The 18,068-nt window shown below is 46.3% G+C and overlaps 2 protein-coding genes and 1 long non-coding RNA gene across 9 annotated transcripts; 2 read left to right on the forward strand and 1 right to left on the reverse strand.

The window, feature by feature from the left end:
- Window positions 1-299: 299 nt before the first annotated feature.
- LOC310760579 (uncharacterized protein) lies at window positions 300-9,669 on the reverse strand. 7 transcript variants are annotated; one of them, XR_014547017.1, is made up of 8 exons: window positions 9,561-9,669; window positions 7,646-7,920; window positions 6,891-6,926; window positions 5,683-5,837; window positions 5,401-5,467; window positions 3,538-3,664; window positions 3,002-3,086; window positions 300-548 (listed from the first exon to the last, which is right to left on the reverse strand). XR_014547017.1 is itself a non-coding variant. In XM_083609347.1 (5 exons), exons 1-5 carry the CDS (start codon window positions 8,048-8,050, stop codon window positions 532-534), a joined length of 345 nt encoding a protein of 114 aa, XP_083465473.1. In that variant the 5' UTR covers window positions 8,051-8,065; the 3' UTR covers window positions 300-531. The 7 variants fall into 7 exon arrangements, 1 of the variants encoding a protein (XP_083465473.1); XR_014547018.1 differs by lacking the exon at window positions 9,561-9,669 and adding an exon at window positions 9,380-9,511; XR_014547019.1 differs by lacking the exon at window positions 9,561-9,669 and adding an exon at window positions 9,044-9,178.
- Window positions 9,670-9,674: 5 nt separating this feature from the next.
- On the forward strand, window positions 9,675-10,866 carry LOC310760606. Its single transcript, XR_014547053.1, has 2 exons — window positions 9,675-9,893; window positions 10,600-10,866. It is a non-coding gene; the product is annotated as an uncharacterized lncRNA (long non-coding RNA).
- Window positions 10,867-15,068: 4,202 nt separating this feature from the next.
- On the forward strand, window positions 15,069-17,917 carry GPR12 (G protein-coupled receptor 12). Its single transcript, XM_083611886.1, has 2 exons — window positions 15,069-15,454; window positions 16,323-17,917. Exon 2 carries the CDS (start codon window positions 16,336-16,338, stop codon window positions 17,338-17,340), a length of 1,005 nt encoding a protein of 334 aa, XP_083468012.1. The 5' UTR covers window positions 15,069-15,454; window positions 16,323-16,335; the 3' UTR covers window positions 17,341-17,917.
- Window positions 17,918-18,068: the final 151 nt, after the last annotated feature.

Consider the following 18,068-nt stretch of genomic DNA (forward strand, 5'->3'; position numbering starts at 1 on the left):
GGTCCATTCATTTCAATGAGTTTACTCTGAGTAAAACTTAGCTGAATATCACTCATGTTTTTAAATATATATTTCTGTTGTGCACCACTTGAAAAACATTAGCGGGGAAGTGGTTTACAAAGCATTAAACAGATAAACAAATAAAGTTGACCCTGCAAGACATAGGAACTTCTCCAAGTTGTGATAAGAGCTAGGCCCTCCCCCCCCAACCTAGGGTAATAGTGGGCCCAAAATTTTACTCAACCAAGCAATAGACTGGAGCCTCCCAAACTGATGAAACATCATTCCCAGTTTACAGATTTGATGGGTGCAAGATACTTTAATCACGTCCTCAAGTTGGTCAATGTCAAGGCTGAGTAATGTCCACTTTGCCTTTACTCTCCCAGGATGGCTGATTTCAAGAATGTGAGGACCAGGTAAATACTGAAGAGCAAGCTCAGAAACTTGGTAAGGTTTGCCACCGCCTAAGATGTAGATCTGAAGTTCAGAGAGTCTGCCAGGCTTCACAAATTCAACAACCACTCCTTGGATTTACTTTCCAGATTTTGCTGCAAGAGCAAACCAGAAGCGTTAGGTTGGGGTTTAATTCAGGGGCAGCAACACATTCCTGAAGATGCAGTGAGGTCACAATCAGCAAAACTCAGATTTTCAGCCTTTTGAGAGGACTTGAGCTATCTCATCTGCATTATAGTGCCAAGAGCAGGCTGGCTCTGTCATGTCTCACCTTAGGCAGCAGCAGCCAAGCTGGTGGGGCAGAGCCATGGAGACCCCCTCCCAATACCAACCTTGCTACAGCTTCCCTGGATTGTGCTGGGGTGAGATCTGTTAGGAGACCCCTATTTCCCTCACAGAGTTACAATCAACAGAGTGAATTACAAATCAGTCCATCTTCACAGGGAACTCTGGGAAATGTAGCTCTGTTAGGGGGCTAAAGGTAAAGGGACCCCTGACCATTAGGTCTAGTCGTGGCTGACTCTGGGGTTGCGGCGCTCATCTCGCTTTATTGGCCGAGGGAGCCGGCGTGCAGCTTCCGGGTCATGTGGCCAGCACGACTAAGCTGCTTCTGGCGAACCAGAGCAGCGCACGGAAACACCGTTTACCTTCCCGCTGGAGCGGTACCTATTTATCTACTTGCACTTTGATGTGCTTTTGAACTGCTAGGTTGGCAGGAGCAGGGACTGAGGAACGGGAGCTCACCCCGTCGTGGGGATTTGAACTGCTGTCCTTCTGATCGGCAAGTCCTAGGCTCTGTGGTTTAACCCACAGCGCCACCCTGTTAGGGGGCTAGGGATATCCTAATGACTCTTGGGATCCTTAATGAACTACAGCTCCCAGGATTCTTTAGGGGAAGCCATGATGACTGCTTAAAGTGGTATCAGAGTGCTTTCAATGTATGGTGTGGCCAAAGAGAGATTGTTGCCTTCCCTCTTCCTATTACTACTACTACTAAAATTAATAACAAATGTCTTTTAAGTTTCATTGGTTTCAAAAAGGGCCTGCTCTGGAGCATCTTATAAAACCTTCTCCACTTTCTGCCTGCACAGCTGTCAATGTAACCCTGGTGTCCTAAGGATTTTCCACAATGATTTGTAAAGTTCTGTGTCTTCTGAGCTCTGGGAAAGCAATGACCGCTCCCCACATCAAGTGGGGGGGTGCCTTTTGCATGGTTGCGCACAACCCCCTGGATCCCATGCGGCTCCTGGCAGTACGGGTTGGCTTCGCCCTCCCCAGGCTGGATACCTGGAGATCTCCACCTACTTCAGCCAATTGTCCAATCCCGCCTGGGGAGGCATTGCCAGGTAGGGGGAGGGACTGCCCGCACAAAGGAGGGTGGATCTTACCTGGGAATCAGTTGGCTCCAGAGCTTTTCCCACCCTGCCCTCCCTCAGTTAAGCCATCTTTTGCAGGTTAACCTCTCCTCCACAGGTACGTGGGCGCTGCTACGTCATGGTCACTGTTGAAGGGCCGGAAAGGAATTTTCCTGCATTGGCAGGTTTTGCCTTCCCCGTAGCAAAACACCACAACTTTGGCGGTTTCAGGCCTTGGGCAGAATCCTTTAGTCTATCTTCCCTAAATGGGGGGGAGGGCGTGAAGCGGTGACCCACGCCCCCCTTGCAGCGGTGATCCCAGAGTTCCCCGTTAAAGGGGTCTTGAGGGGAAGCATTGGCCATACGCAGAGAGGCTGTCATTGCTCTCCCCTGTGACGGTGGCAAAATGGGGGGCAAGCTCTCTGCTTGAACATATGTTCTCCAGAGTCAGCCCAATCCCCACACATTCTGGATAACCCTGATGTCCCCCAGATCCCCAGCTGGGGACTGGGAAGGATAAACGCCCAATGCCTGAGCCAAGGTCTCCCTACATCTGAAACGTAATAAAGTTGTGGCCAATTTTAATCCCATAGCACGTTGTCTTGAGTCATTATTCCACTCGGGAGTCGCCTGGGGTTGGGGGGACTCCACTTGTCCACGCAAATGGGGAGGTCCTTCCTCAGTTTGATTCTTTCCTAAATCTTGGCTCAACAGAGGAGTCCTTGGCAAAAGAGCCAAGAAACTCCCCAAGCAGTTGAACAAAGCATGATGTTTTGGTGCACTCTAAACAATTTTTTTTGGGGGGGGGAAGGAGTAGGGGACTTTTGTAAAAAAGTTGGTAATGGACAAGAAAGCCAATGTGGTGTTATGGTTAGAGTGTCAGACAAGGACATGGCAGACCAGGGTTCAAATCCTCACTCAGTCATGAAGCTCACTGGGTGACCTTGGGCCAGTTGCTTCCTCTTGGCCCTACCTCACAAGGTTGTTGTGGGGAGTGATTGACATGGGAGAGAACCAGATATGCCATCCTGAGCTCCTTGGAGAAAAAGGTAGGATATAAATGCAATAGAGAAATTCAATGAATGAATGAATGAATGAATGAATGAATGAATGAATGAGTGGAGTTGATAGCAAGGAAAAGCATAACCCCTCAACCTGTCACAGAATGGTAACCAAGAAAAGGATAGGCTTACTGTTTGCTTCTGTGGCTTGTGGCCTTGGCTTGGCTAGAGCAAGTAGTCTCTCTGAGGCTACAGCATTCTTTGCTGCCTGAGTCACCTGAAGACAAGAGAGAAGGATGTCGTATTCCATGGATGCTCTACATCTGTGCGCCAGGACTGCACACAAGCAAAGAGAGGGTGGCAGGTGGCACAAAGGAACAGCAAATCAAATTCCCCTTGCAGCAGCTTTCCAAAAATTATGCCCAGCAAGGTTCACTATTTGTTGGCCATGCTAGGTGTGGGGCAAGTGGGTGTGGTTTTTGAGGAACAGCCTCATGGGCCAAATCTGGTTCATGGTCTGGAGATTCCCAACCCCTGCTATAGAGAGGGGAGAGAAGCTTCATTCGAATGTTACAGCAACAGGGTATTAGGCTGCCACAAATGTCTGTAAGCAGCAAGCCAACATGGAGCAGCTACATCATCGTGTGGAATCTCAACCGCAGGGAAGCATTGGGGCAATCAAGCCACATGGGCTGAAAAGGAGGCAGGCTAGTGAAGGACTTACATACCACAGAATAAGGGGAACGATGGAATTCCCAGCCAGCTGGGCAAGGCCGAGGCCGTGCCAGCTCCTTCAGCCTGGGTGATGCCTGCGCCCTCAGAGCTGCCTCTGTCACGAACCATTCAGCGGTGGGTCTGGGTTGCCAACAAAAGGAAAACAGCAGCAACGCATGAGATAATATTTTTTTAAAAAATCTCTCAGACATCTAATAAAATTGATGGCAGGAAACATAAGGCATATTAAAGGAAATAGTTCATACACAGCCTGTGGAACAGCTTGCCACATGGTTTTGCAATGCCTGCAACATAAATGCTCCCCCACTCCTTTTAAAAGAAGTAGATCAGTGGTGCGGAATCTCCCCAACCTACAGCACAGGTAAGGCCCACATTAAGATTTGATCTAGCGCTCTGGGTCTCCTCCTACACACACCAGCTCTTTAGTGGCCGAGGAAGAAATCATGCAGTTGCAGCTCCTATCTCTGCAAGAAGATCAAAGTCTAGGAGGAAATGTCTCAAGAGACTTGTGTTCCTTGACAAATGGTGTCACTGCATTTTGCAGTTGCGTGCCTGCAATTTTCAGGATGCAATTGCATTTTGAGGCTGGGGGCTTTGAATAGCTGTAAGGCAGAGCCTGCAGTTCAGTTTTGTACAAATGTTATTTACATGTTATTTGCTTTCTTTGGCTGCAATTACTGAATTCTTGTTGACTTTTGTACAGTCGGTACAGATAAAGGACAGATAACATTGTTTAGTTATTGCATCTTAGGGCCCAACTCCAGACCCTCCAAGTGTAGGGTTACAATACTCCCAAATGTGAAAATCTGGACAAGGTTGTTGACAGAAGCCGTCTTGGTTTCTGATTTGATCCCAGAATGTCCCATTTTCCTTAAGGTGTCCCTATTTTCACTGGAGAAATATTGGAGGGTATGGAGCCATCTGACCCCTGAAGGCAATCCTGTACAGTATAGGGAAGGGTTTTTTTAATGTTTAATGTTCTATTATGTTTTTTATATATGTTGGAAGCTGCCCAAAGTGGCTGGGGCAACCCAGTAAGATGTGTAGGGTATAAATAGTAAAATGATCATTATGGAATGGGACATCCCTATTTTCATCAAAGAAATGTTGGAGGGTATGCATCTAGTCCCAAGCAGCCTTGAAATGATTGTTTGCATTTACTGCGCATGCGTTTTATAATACAGGTAAGGTAACAGGCAATAGCAGCCTCTGGAAGGGCTGATAATTGTAAGATCACTGCAGGCAAGGAGGGAGGGGGAATCAACGGTATTCTCCCCTGATGCAGTCCTGACCAAAATCAAATTTCATCAGAAAAATGTTGGAGGGTATGCAGCTCCCATCACTGCTCTAGCCTCCCCAGCTCCTGCACAAGAACCCTGGACTGTAATGCACACATTCTAGGTGTGGATTTGGATACCGCCAGCTATGGCCCTACAATGGTGAGATCACAGGACTGTTTCGTACTGGGGGAAACCACAATCACCAGACTTATTGCCCTGCCAGGCTTTGATTCTCCTGAGCTTTTTAGGTGCATTTTTCCTCCTGCTGTATTATGCTGCTTTTTGTGGTTTTTAGTTTATAGTTAGTATTGCACTTACATTTTAATTCCTTCATTCCTTCTGGTAAACCACCCTGGAGAAATCATTGAAGGGTGGCATAAAAAACACAAAGATCTAAAGGACAGCGAATCTTGCTCTGAAACTGTGTTGCAACATAATAAAATTGGTTGTCCAGCTTTAGCATGCCGTTCCCTTTCTCGTATATGTGCATACTGAGTTAATTCGGTCATTGTAAACAAATCCATCAATCCGGGGTGGATTTTTATTTGTCTGAAATCTGGTCACTTTATTCCTCACCTGTCTGCTTTATAACGTGGATGTACGGTTTTGCATTTAGCCAGCTCTTCTAGCCTAGGACTTAAGACTGAAGAGAAGTATTTAAATATATTTACATGTATTTGTGTTAGTGGGCCTTTTATATATAAAGTTTTATTAAGACTTTTCACAATACAATAAAACAACAAACTAATCTAAACAAAAAAATAAGAGAGAGAAAGAGGGAGGGAGGGAGGGAGGGAGGGGGGAGGGGGGAGGGAGGGAGGGAGGGAGGGAGAGGGAGAGAGAGAAATACTATCTCACCAGTATATCCTAATTTTTATCCCATACGGAGAAGGATGCACCCTCCCATCTCTCGCCTTGCAGTATCTCTTTCCTTCCCCTGCCTCTCACCCTGGGAGACCCTCCCTTCCCTGCCTCTCACACAGGGTCTTTCACCCACCGTCCAACATCTTTGTCTGCCTGCAATTTTACCAAAACACAGTAAGAGAGAATATTAAAGTCAGAGAGAATATTAAAAGAAATATCTTGGTGGTTTGTCATTCCCAGTGCCTGAGGCAACGTCACCATCTCTCTTCATTAGATAACGCACCCCTTCTCCTTCAAGAGTCAGGGCTTGCCCACATTTGTCCTGCGCCTTGAATACCTGGGTCCAAGCGGTTTTCCACTTGACCTGTGCTTTTGAGGCATGGGTCTGAGTGGTTTTCCCCTTGCCTGGCCGCTTTTCCAGAGTAAACCCATCCTTTAGTGATATATAGGAGCAAATGTCAATCTGGAGAAAACCGAAATTGCTGTTTGGTCCAACTGAGCACTAAAGAGCAGTTTTCCCTGGGAGAAAGCAGCAAGACACAAGGAAGTGTGGATAAATAGTGCCCATTTAAATAGTGCCCATCAATCCAGCAAGTTAAATTTCCACTGTCTGCGATGGTAGAAATAAGGCAGGCCAGAATCCTCGTCACACACAACCCTGGCTTTGTTCTACGAAGCCCTGTCAAATTTCTATCTCTGCCTCCACCTTTCTCCTTCTCTTAAAAAACACCCCAGGCAGCAATGGAAAATGGAAATGGTGGTGGTGAGGCCAACGAGACTTGCCTTAAAGTAGGCTAGGATTCAGTAAATGTTCCAAAAGCAAGGATGGGGAACCTGCAGAACTCCAGATGCGGCTGGATGACAACTCCCACCTGCCCCTACCAGCATGGCCAACGGTCAGTCATGACAGAAGTTGTCGCCCAAGAACATCTGAAAAACCACAGGTTCTTGACCCCCGTTCTAAAGCATCAGAGCCAGAACGAGCCTCAGAGGGTGGCAAGGCTGAGGATTTGCCAAAGCCCCAAGGCCAGCTGAGGATCCACTGTGCTAAAAACAACACTGGTGTTTCCACTTTACACAGAGTAGCCAAAGTACTAGCTCTCCTGGGATAAAGGGTAGCACAGAGGTTACCATGCCCCAAACCGCCACCCCCCACCCAAATTCTGTTGTCAGCACTGATCAGAGCACAAATACTTTACAACTTGCCTGGGACTGTGCCTCTACGTTCTGATGTATGCCTAGGGAGAGACAGGGGGTGGGGAGAGTGTGTTAAAAGCATTGGCAAAATCACTCCTGTCTCTGTGCCCAGCTCTGATATTCTTCTAGGCAGATCTGCACTAAAACAGGTATCTGTTTTACACTGGTTTAAAACAACAGGCTGTTTCTGAGATGAATTGCTGCATTTCCTCCGCCTCCCCCCCCCCCCCTTAGCAGTGGCAGTGCTTTATGGCGGAAACTTTCATGCTGGCAGATCTACTAAATCAAATAGTTTCCCGCAGCTTTGCAGCATATAGAAATAAATAAGCTGGCTAACTAATGCACAGTGAAATCTGAGACCACAAACGACTTATCCATGCTTACCTTTCCCTCTGCTATTTCCCGGCAGAGGTGTGCACTCTGTGTCTGAGCATTTTTATTCTGCCCCCAGATTTCCCTTCCAAAACCCACTCTTGAAAGCTTAATCTGAGCAAACGTCAATTCGGATTTTATGAGGATTACCATTTGCGCCAGTTGAGCTTTAAAGAGTGGAGGGTTTTTTGCAAGGAAAGCTCTGGAGCAAAAAATAAAATAAAATGGGGGTCTGCTCAGACACAGAGCTTTAAATTGTAGACCATGTCTGGACAGAGCAGAGGAAAGGTAAGTTGTAAGTAAGTTTGATTTAATGCAAACATGACATTTCACCCCAACACCAATGAGCACAGATATTGGGACAAAGGACAACAGATGCAGTTCTTACCTCTTAAATTGTTGGTTATCTTGCACCTGGCCAAGCATGTTGATCCAATCCTCCGTCCTCTAATCCCATTTCAAAGGTATGTGTTGCCAGAGCAACCAGCTCTGGAAACTGTGTTCCTTCTAGGAATCACAATTATGTTTCCAGCCAGGTGGTAGATTTCGGCAACTAGATGTCTTGGGGACGTCTAGGATTTTGGCCTGAGACTTTGCTTTCAGAGGGCCATCTTCAGCCCTCAGGACAAGCGGCCCCAAGATCTCAGGTTTCTGAGGGCCTTCCTTGGGTGAGAGAAAGGAAAGAAAGGGGAGAGTTTATATAAGAAGGAAGGTTTTGAAAAAGTAATATATAAGTCTACTTACAAAAAAAAGTATTCCATACTCCACAACTGTCCTGGGAAAACCAGGACATCCCATTTTTTCATGTGAGAGCCAGCAGCCATTTTGGATGCTGCAACCTCACACCCCAAAAGTCCTTTTTTCAAGGCCATAATCTCACACAGCACCCCCAAATGTGTGTTTTTGGGTGCTGGGCTCTCATGGAAGCGCACAGTCCTGAAAAAAGCACTTTTGGTGGGGCTGCAATCTCAAGCAGGTCATGTGACTTGCTCAGAAGCCATGCGGCCTGGTTTTGGGCCTGGACATGTTGGAGGGTATGGTATTCTGATGTGTCGTCAGGTGCTAGATAGATTTAGCTTACATTGTTGTTTTTGTTAGTAAAAAGAGTCCTGCTGCATCAGACCAAAAGGCTATCTTAGTGCAACATCATGTGCTCAAAGTGGTCAATCATATACCAATGAGAAGCCAAAAACAGGAGCTGAGTGCTCTCCCCACCTGCAATTTCCATCAACTGGTTTGCAGACGCATTACTGCCTTCAACAGTGGAGGCAAAATATACCCTCCACGGACAGGTACCGACCGATAGCCTTGTCCTCCTGGATTTGTCTAAACCAGGGGCAGTCAACCTTTTTATACCTACCACCCACTAATGCATCTTTCTTGATGGTAAAATTTCCTTACCGCCCACCAGTGCTCAATGGAAGGAGGATTCAGCTTGTGCCGTAGAACCCCCTACCGCCCACCTAGAATCCTGAAACGCCCACTAGTGAGCGCTAGGGACCAGGCTGACAACCCCTGGTCTAAACCTTTTTCAAAGCCAACCAAGCTGATGGCCATGACTACACCTTGCGGCAGCAAATTGCAGCATTTAACTGTGTTTTGTGTGAAGAAGTACTGCCTTTTGTTCATCCTGAAACTCCCACCATTCAAGCTTCATTGGATAGCCCCAAGTTCAAGTATTATGAAGGATAAAGTTTCTGTCCAATACTCCACATCATGCGTAATACCATACAATTCTATCATGCCTCCCTTTACTCCATTTTTTTCAAAACTAAAAAGTTACAACCTTTCCTCATAAGAGAGTTGTTCCAGTCCCATGATCATTTTGGCTGCCCTTCCATGACCATCTTCAATATATTCATACCAAGAATGGGAAAGACCTACAAGCTTATAGCAAACATAACTGTTAATCATAATAACATATTTTCTGTATTTACAATGAGCTGCTCATCTGATTACTTTGGAAAGGCTATCGGTTTGTTTGTTTGTTTGTTTGTTTGTTTGTTTGTTTGTTTTAAAGGTGGCTAGCACCATATTGGCAGGTGAAAATGTCCAAACTTTAAACCTTCCTTTTTTCATAAATTTAAAAGTGAGTATCCTCCAAAGTCAATTTGGAGAATACCGACAGGGAAAGGTTCCGGCAAGTCGTCCCCGCCAATGTAGATTTGTGGATTTAGAGGCACATCTCTGCCCTGCTTCCCAGCCTGCAACAGGGGGTGCTTTTCCACCTCTCCCTCTCTGCCTTTGACTCCTTCTTGCATGCTTTCTGCTGTTCATTACCCACCCCCACCGCTGATACCAACCTGTCCCAAGTCTCCACATGATTCAATAGAACACAGCGATGCAAACAGCTGTTGTCATGGGGACTGTGACCACATCTTCCGTTGCTGGGGGAGCTCCTGCAGACCTAATGTCTAGGCTACACTCTAGGAACAGCCAAAGGGGCATAAGGATGTAATAAGAGAGACTAAATTAGGGCCATTGAATCAAACACCCTACTCTCCATAATGGCCAACCAGATGCCTTCTAGGAGAGGCCCACATGGTGGATATGGGGACAGAAGCCCTTCTCTGCTGGTGTGCCATCAAAATACCTCTGAAAGTAAAAGTAAAAGCTTTTATTGAACTGCATCAAAGGTGAGCGGGTTCTGATGGAAAAGACCCCCCAATGGAGTTGGCCAACTGTCCAGGTCCAGACTCTGCCTGGAAAAGCTGCATAACAGACAACAGACCAGCGGGTGTTGACACTCTTCCGCATCCCCATAGCTTCACCTGTTAATAACTGACCTAGTTTCCACATCATGTTAAGCCAAACCATGGTTTATAGTGAACGTGGGCTCCGCAAGATGAGATTGTGGCTGCTTTGCTCCTCCCTGGTTATTCTGTTGCTGCACCAAGCTGTGTTTAGCCATGATCTTGCTTAATGTGTCATCTGAATCTAGTTTAGCTCTGCAGGACAAAACCATGAGACATAAACCACAGGACAATTCTTGAATAAAACTCATGGTTAGTTTTGAGAGAGCAAAACCATGAACCCAGGTTCAGATGACACCCTAAGTTAGCACTTGCAGAATTAAACATTCTTACACCTTGCTTCACCTTGCTCTCCTAATGTTAGAATGCTCTCCTAATGTTAGAATGGGGTAGAATCTCTGAGAATATGTATGTTATTGTTTGCAAGTATATTCCTGTTAGGAGAGAATATATTTGAGAACTTTCCTCCAGAATTATTCCAGCGCTGATTTATATAACCAAGGTCTGCATAATAAAGGTTTGACTGTGATCATGCCCTTCAGGGCTTTCCTTCATGAAGAACATGTCATAAACATTCGTTTTCTTGTAGCAGTAAAACAAAAATAGTCACGGCGACTGATATGCCACGGAACACTCTGCCATGCTCCGAGCAGTGCATCCACCCACTTACATACTGCAAGAGCAGGAGCACACCCTCCTGTCACCTTCTGTATTCCTCTGAGAGACAAAGATGGAAGAGACAACTGAGGAAATTAAGGTAGACAGCTCAGAGATACACATACACTCTGACATACAATGCTGAAGAGGACAAACTCACAAGGAAAACTCACGTAGCCCATTAAAGATGGTATCATCAGTGTGTTTGCACTGTATACTTGTCCCCACTCCCTCCAAATGATGACTATTCACAGCACTGTTTCTTGTCTTCAGTGTAGGCTATACCAAAGCCAGTTATAGAGCAGTCTAGAAAAGAGTCCTGACATTGTTAAATGGAAAACGAGCGAGGTCCCAACCAAAGAAGAATAGCAACTTAAATTGACAGAATATGCGCAGCTTGCAGACAACAAATAAAATAAGAGAAGAAGAAGAACATACATTTAGAGAAGATTGGAAAACGTTTATTGAATATAACTGTACAGCTGTGTACAGCTGAGGATGCTGGCAGCATTAAGATAACTTCAACAGTGTAAATAAGTTTTGATGGATGTAATAATGGAATACTGAATGGTATAGTTTTTGTAAAATATGCAGGGATTTATGATATGTAAAATGAACCATGGAAAGAGAAGAAAGGAAGTCACTGATATCTTAAGGATGTAAAAATGAGTATTTTAAATTGAAAAACAGAAAATTTAATAAAAAAATATTTATTAAAAAAAAGAGTACTGACATTGTTCTCATAGCCCTTGGCCAATTGACACCTGCACTGCAACATCCAAGGAGGGAAGCTAAAAATTATTAGGGTGGATTCACAGAATTATTCTCCCACCATTTGGAGAACTGTGCCCATCACACCGTATACAAAAGACACACAAAGGAAATTAGTAAAGAGAAGTGCGTTGGAATAAAACGAATAGCAATAATAATCATCAACACTAAGCTAGGGTGTATGATATGGAGGATCGTGTAGAAGCAGGAAAGGGAAGGAAAAAGAAAGGGGGAAAGAAGACAGAAAAGAAAAAGAGAAGGAAAGAAGGAAAGGAGGGGAAGAGAGCGGGAGAGTCCCCTACACCACTGTATATTTCTTGACCTCATGAGGTGTCTGGTCATCAAATAGCAAAATGCCCAAGAATTCATGGCCAGCCACTCCATGAAGCCCCGTAGACTGAGCACCAAACTGTAGTGTTATAGTGAGAGTCAAGGAGCACACTCATCTTCTCCTTGGAACAGGTGATTATTGTTCCATGCTTTCCTTCCACCTCCCCTATTCTCTAAATCTCCCTATCTTCCTGCCATCATGTCCAAACCTGTGTCATTTGCACCTAAGCATCCCCTCAGGGCTTGTGCAGCTCCATTTCAGCCTGCCAAATCTTCAGCACCACTCCTCGCCCCTTATACAGTGACAGTAATATTATTCACCTGTCTGTCTCAGTCTCTTTCATAGTTAAGCATAAATCGGCGGTCCAGGAAATGTGGGTTAGGGCAGCTTGCATAAATTTGTACTTGAGCATCTTATTCTTCTGCAAACATTGCATTTGGTGTTTCAAGCCGCAAAGCTATTTTTGCTCCCTGGCCACCATTTCCACTCTGCACACAGATTAAATTTTCCAATCTGAATCCAAATTGGGAATCAATGGCTCTTGCTAATCCCCCCAAGGAATGTATGCAATTATAGTACTCTTCCATATCATCCTTAAATGCAAAATGGCTCTGGATTAAGGTTCTGGTGGGGGGAATCATGCCTCCATGTGTGTGATCTTCACATGTGTTGGATAATTAGGGACACAAAGAGGTTTAGTGGCAAATTGTGCTATTAAACATGCTAATATCGCCCAATATGGGTGTGCAAACTCAATACAGTGTGCATTCCAACTTCAAATTAGAGGTGTTGGTTGAAAAAGAGACCATAAAAGGAATTCTAACCAAAAGTGCTGAGTTCTTAGAATTAGTCTGCAAATAACCAAAGCAAGCATTTAGCGGTGACTTTTCCGCACAATTTTTTGGTGTCAGATTGGTGCAGCGCTCTTACCTTCAGTTTATAGAGAGAATAAAATAAAAAGCGGGCTGGTGTGTGCTTATGAAACAGGTGTCACAAGCTTCATCGCACTGCAAGGCACAAAATCCATATGTCACTCCTGGGCGGGCGTGCACATTTTAAATTAATGCAGACTGCCGCTTCGCTGAAGATTTCCCATGACTGCCATTTCCGATTGCTTTTGTTCCGCTGAGAGTGGGACTCTGTAGTTCAGCCCTTGCCAGAGAAACGAGTCCTTTTTCTTCTTCTTTTTTCTTTACTATATTTAAAATCCTCCAGGCAAGCTTTTTATAGCTGCTTTGATTTCCCCGACGGGCGATTTTCAGCCAACTAAACAAGTGATATACAACAGCGTATAGAACAGACGCATGTAGCCACCAGAATAAAAGGCACAGGGTTCATTGCTATGTAATCGGATGAATTCTTGGACTCCCCACCACCACCACCAAAGCGATACATTCACCATGTTAAAATCACAAGAACTTCACAGGGAAGTTTGATTGCAATGGATAGATTTCGTGGAAATGTTACCAGGATGCTTGGTTAAATAAATGCATTTGAAATGACTGGCACAAATGGATTTTACAATACAGGAATAGTCCATTGGTGACATTGTGTATATGTGTGTGCGTAGGGCAACTCCTTTGCCCCCCGTATAATATTTGGAGGGGCTGTCCCCTCCCAAAGTTGATGGGTATTGCCATTCAAATGGTGTGCATGTGCTGCATCATGTGATCAATTATGCAGGGTGGGGCTTACTCGGGTCCCTTCAATATTTTATTCAAGTTGGCAGCCCTGTGTGTGTATATATGTGTACACACATGCACACACACACACAGTTCCATAGCTGAACAAGAATTTGAACCCAAGCCTGCCATACCTTAACCCAACAGTCTACATCCCTTTGATTGCACCCAACAGAGTGGAAGTACCATAGATCTGCAGCACATGACATTTTGCTAATTTTGAGAGAATACACTTATTAAGTCCACTAATTAACCTCTACAGTGATTTGGTACGGAGGTCCAGAAAGCAAATAGCATATGGGCATTAACTGGATTTTGTAACGACCTGCAAATGTAATGACCTGCAGATTATAAGCTTCAAGTGTTTTACCGTCCAGAGCCTGACCTGAGGCAGCTTTTACTGTGACGCCATCCTCCACAGAAATGTTTTCATCTCAAATACAGTCTGCCCACAGGCTATGCAGGGTAATCTGGGTGGTGGTAGATTCATGAAATATCAGAGAACTGAAACCAAAAATCTATGGCCTCTGCCTTGTCAATTCATACTATGTCATTGCTTCAAAGCCCCTTCCCTTTTTTCCCATGCCTGGCCAAAAAAGCCCATATATGTTGCACATCAGAAGTGACAAGGCTGTAAATTATTCTTCCCCTTTTTCAGAGATTATCTCTGTGTAGGAAGTTATGGGTTGTATGCAATGTAGGCCTAAGGAACTTATTTTGTGAATGCAAATATCTGCCCTTGCATAATGGAAATTCTTTTCTCTTCTCCCCCTGCTCACCTCATGCCCTCCCCAAATCTGCTTCAGAGGGTTGAGGGAAACCCCAGAACATATTTAGGAGGTGCACAGGGCAGAGGGGAGGGAAAGAAGCTCCACTGCACAAGAGTGAATCCTTGTGCTGATGGAACACCCTAGTTGCATACCACTCTACATGTGCATTGTTGCGTTGCTGGCTGCTTTGATAGAATTCAGCCTTCAGCTGGGAGATGAACTGAAAGGAGAGAAAAACTGGTACAGAGGACCAGACATGTTTTTATTGTGGGATCAGTGCTCCTCACACATGAAAGTTTTTTGCAGCATCCACATAACACCGTTGGCATGAAAATGCCATACGTTTCTCTCCACCCACCCAAATTAATCCAGATTTACCCTTTCCCGGGGATATCTGATACATCTGTTGACAGGAACCCATTTATGATAGTGGAAGACAGGAGTGCCTGGCGTGCTCTGGTCCATGGGGTCACGAAGAGTCGGACACGACTAAACGACAACAATTTCTCCAGGCAGAGGGATGCGGGTCTGAAGCAAGAGCAGCAGGGAGTGCTCTTAGAAGCAGCGGTGAGAAGGGAGGTGGCAGGGAGAGCCAGTGTGGTGTACTGGTTAGAACGCTGGACGAAGACCTGGGAGACGCGGGTTCCAATCCCCACTCGGGGCCCTAAGCCGTTGCAGAAAAAGCGGGATATAAAAGCAGAACATAAAATGTGGCCGGAGCGGACTAGGGAATCGAGGCAGGAGGAACGTCGGCCGGGTCCAAAGCGCCCAAAGACGGCGCTTGCGCACTAGAGAGCAGCAGGTGTCTACCAACGCGCCGCCTCTGCGGAGCCGCCAGCCGGCCTTTTCCGCCACGCGGCTCACGTGGTGCCCCGCTCGGCGGGAGAGAGAGAGGCGCGCCTTCTCCTTTCCCGCGCGTGCTCGCGCCCCCTCCTCCTCCTCCTCCGCTCCCCGCCCCTAGATGCGCCAGGCGGCCGCGTGCACGGAGTGGGGGGCGCTTCCCACCTGCGCTCCTTCTCTCTGCAAAGCCCCGAGCCTGGAGCTGGCGCGGCGACGGCTGCCTGCCTCCCTCCTTGCCTGCCTGCCAGCCTGTCTTCTACTCGCCTGCGCCGCGCAAACAATGAGCATGCATGAAGCGGCGGCGGCGGCGGCGGCGGCGGCGGCAGCAAGTCTAGCTGCATAGAAAGGAAGCGGGGATCCTCCTCCTCCTCTTCTTCCAGAGGAGAAGCCAAGGTGACCACCGCGCAAGAGGGCTCGTCTCGCTCTCCTGACTGTGTTGTGATCATATATCTATCTGTGTGTCTGTGTGCCATCCATCTCCTCCATGCGTCTGCCCGGGTGGGGAGGTTATGCCGATAGCCGCCCCCGTCACCCTGCATGACATTTTCCTTTCCCCCCCCCTTTATGTTTACCTGCCCCCCTCCTCACTCCGGTTTCCCCCGCTGCCAAGGTTTTGCAGCATCAGTGCCTCCAAGATCTATTTAAGCCCTGGGTGCTGATAGGCTGCCCTCCCCACTGTATTGGGACTTGCGAGACTTCTTTTCTTCTGTTAAATCGATTATATTTCAGGGCTGTCTGGTAATAAGCTCTCATGCCTGTTTGCAAGGTTACAGATTAACTAATTGCTCCGAAATGGTGGATGTGGATTTTTTATGCTTCGAGCACCATGCTGCTTTTCGGTCTTTAAATAAAACTTGGGTGTCGTCTACGTGCGTGTGCTTTTAAAATCCTTATCTCCAACAGTTCTAGCTGTCGTATCGCATTTTATTATCGAGGGCAGGACCCTATAGCTCCGATACATGCAATTGTCCTTAATTATTTTGATATGAAGGAGCAGGTGGGGGCAAGTGTTGCTCTGATCTCGTTTGCCTCCCTTTCATTTTCCTTTGAAATCCTGTTTCAAATCCATTGTGTTTCCTCTCACCACCCACATTTTGTACAGTCATGTTTATGTAATGGGTGCCTGCCCGGTAGATTTAGGCTGTTTTACGGCAGGTGGGGGAGGGAGGGGGCTATTTTTTATTTTTATTTTTTGCATGCTCCTTTAAAAGTGCTGTTTATCTGAGCAATAAAATGAAAAAATTGTCTTTTCGTTGAAGAGGACGGGTTTAAATATGAACGAAGACCCAACGGTTAATTTAACGTGGCTGCCTCCGGATCACTTAGAAGCCAGTCCGGCAGAGAATGTCACGGCTGCAGTCACCTCCCTGATTCCTGCCAGTGACCCAGAGCCAGAGTTCATAGTAAACCCCTGGGATATTGTCTTGTGTACTTCAGGAACCCTTATCTCCTGTGAAAATGCCGTGGTGGTCCTTATTATCTTCCATAATCCTAGTCTCCGTGCCCCTATGTTCCTCCTGATAGGAAGCCTGGCCTTGGCTGATCTCTTGGCAGGGATTGGATTGATCTTCAATTTTATCTTTGCCTACCTTCTCCAGTCGGAATCTACCAAGCTGGTCACGGTTGGACTGATCGTTGCCTCTTTCTCTGCCTCTGTCTGCAGCTTGCTGGCTATCACGGTTGACCGTTACCTCTCCCTCTATTATGCTTTGACTTACAATTCGGAGAGGACTGTCACTTTCACCTATATCATGCTGGTTCTGCTCTGGGGAGCTTCCATTTGTATCGGGCTGCTACCTGTAATGGGCTGGAACTGCCTGAAAGATGAGTCCACCTGCAGTGTGATCCGGCCGCTCACTAAAAATAACGCGGCCATCCTTTCTGTCTCTTTCTTGCTCATGTTTGCTCTCATGCTCCAGCTGTACATTCAGATCTGCAAAATCGTGATGCGCCATGCCCATCAGATCGCCTTGCAGCACCACTTCCTGGCCACTTCCCACTATGTGACGACCCGAAAAGGAGTGTCCACCTTAGCCATTATCCTGGGGACCTTTGCCGCTTGCTGGATGCCTTTCACACTCTATTCTTTAATAGCCGACTACACCTATCCTTCAATATACACCTACGCGACTCTCCTCCCGGCCACGTACAATTCCATCATCAACCCTGTAATATATGCTTTCCGAAACCAAGAAATCCAAAAGGCACTTTGGCTCATTTGCTGCGGCTGCATTCCTTCCAACCTTTCGGCACGGGCGAGATCTCCGAGCGATGTTTGATTAAGAGAGAGTATGGACGTTCATTTAGCGTTGTGTTACATGGCTTTGCTGCTTTCATTGCATTGTACATAACAGATTCACACTCGAGCCACAGGGAGTATTGACCTTTTTTAAAGAAAGGGAGAAAAGGAAAGGAAAACCCTGTTGACCCAAATAAACCATGTTGTGCAGTTTCAGGATCATGCCTAAAAGCTAAATCACCTCTTTGCCAACTTTTGAGTGTTGCTTATATTCTGCTCTTGTTGGGGATGGGGAACTAATTCCCTTAGATCCAACTATTTCTCCCAGGCTTCACCGTATCAGTTGAAAGGGGATGTTAGATGTAGATCTGATTTCTCCCTGTGAGAGAAAGATGCCCATGTGCACCACTTGCAAGAACCCACTTGCACCAAAATGTAAGACAAGGTACACATAGAGTTCCTGTTCAGGAGCAAGCAAGTCCACAACCCAACTTACTTGGGAAACAATTTCATTAACTTTAATAAGAATAGGTAAAGGTAAAGGGACCCCTGACTGTTAGGTCCAGTCACGGACAGCTCTGGGGTTGTGGCGCTCATCTCGCTTTACTGGCCAAGGGAGCTGGTGTACAGCTTCCGGGTCATGTGGCCAGCATAACTAAGCTGCTTCTGGTGAACCAGAGCAGCTCATGGAAACGCCGTTTACCTTCCCGCCAGGGCGGTACCTATTTATCTACTTGCACTTTGGCATGCTTTCGAACTGCTAGGTTG

Source organism: Podarcis filfolensis, assembly GCF_964270895.1.
Source record: "Podarcis filfolensis genome assembly, chromosome: 4".
Classification (NCBI taxonomy): domain Eukaryota; kingdom Metazoa; phylum Chordata; class Lepidosauria; order Squamata; family Lacertidae; genus Podarcis; species Podarcis filfolensis.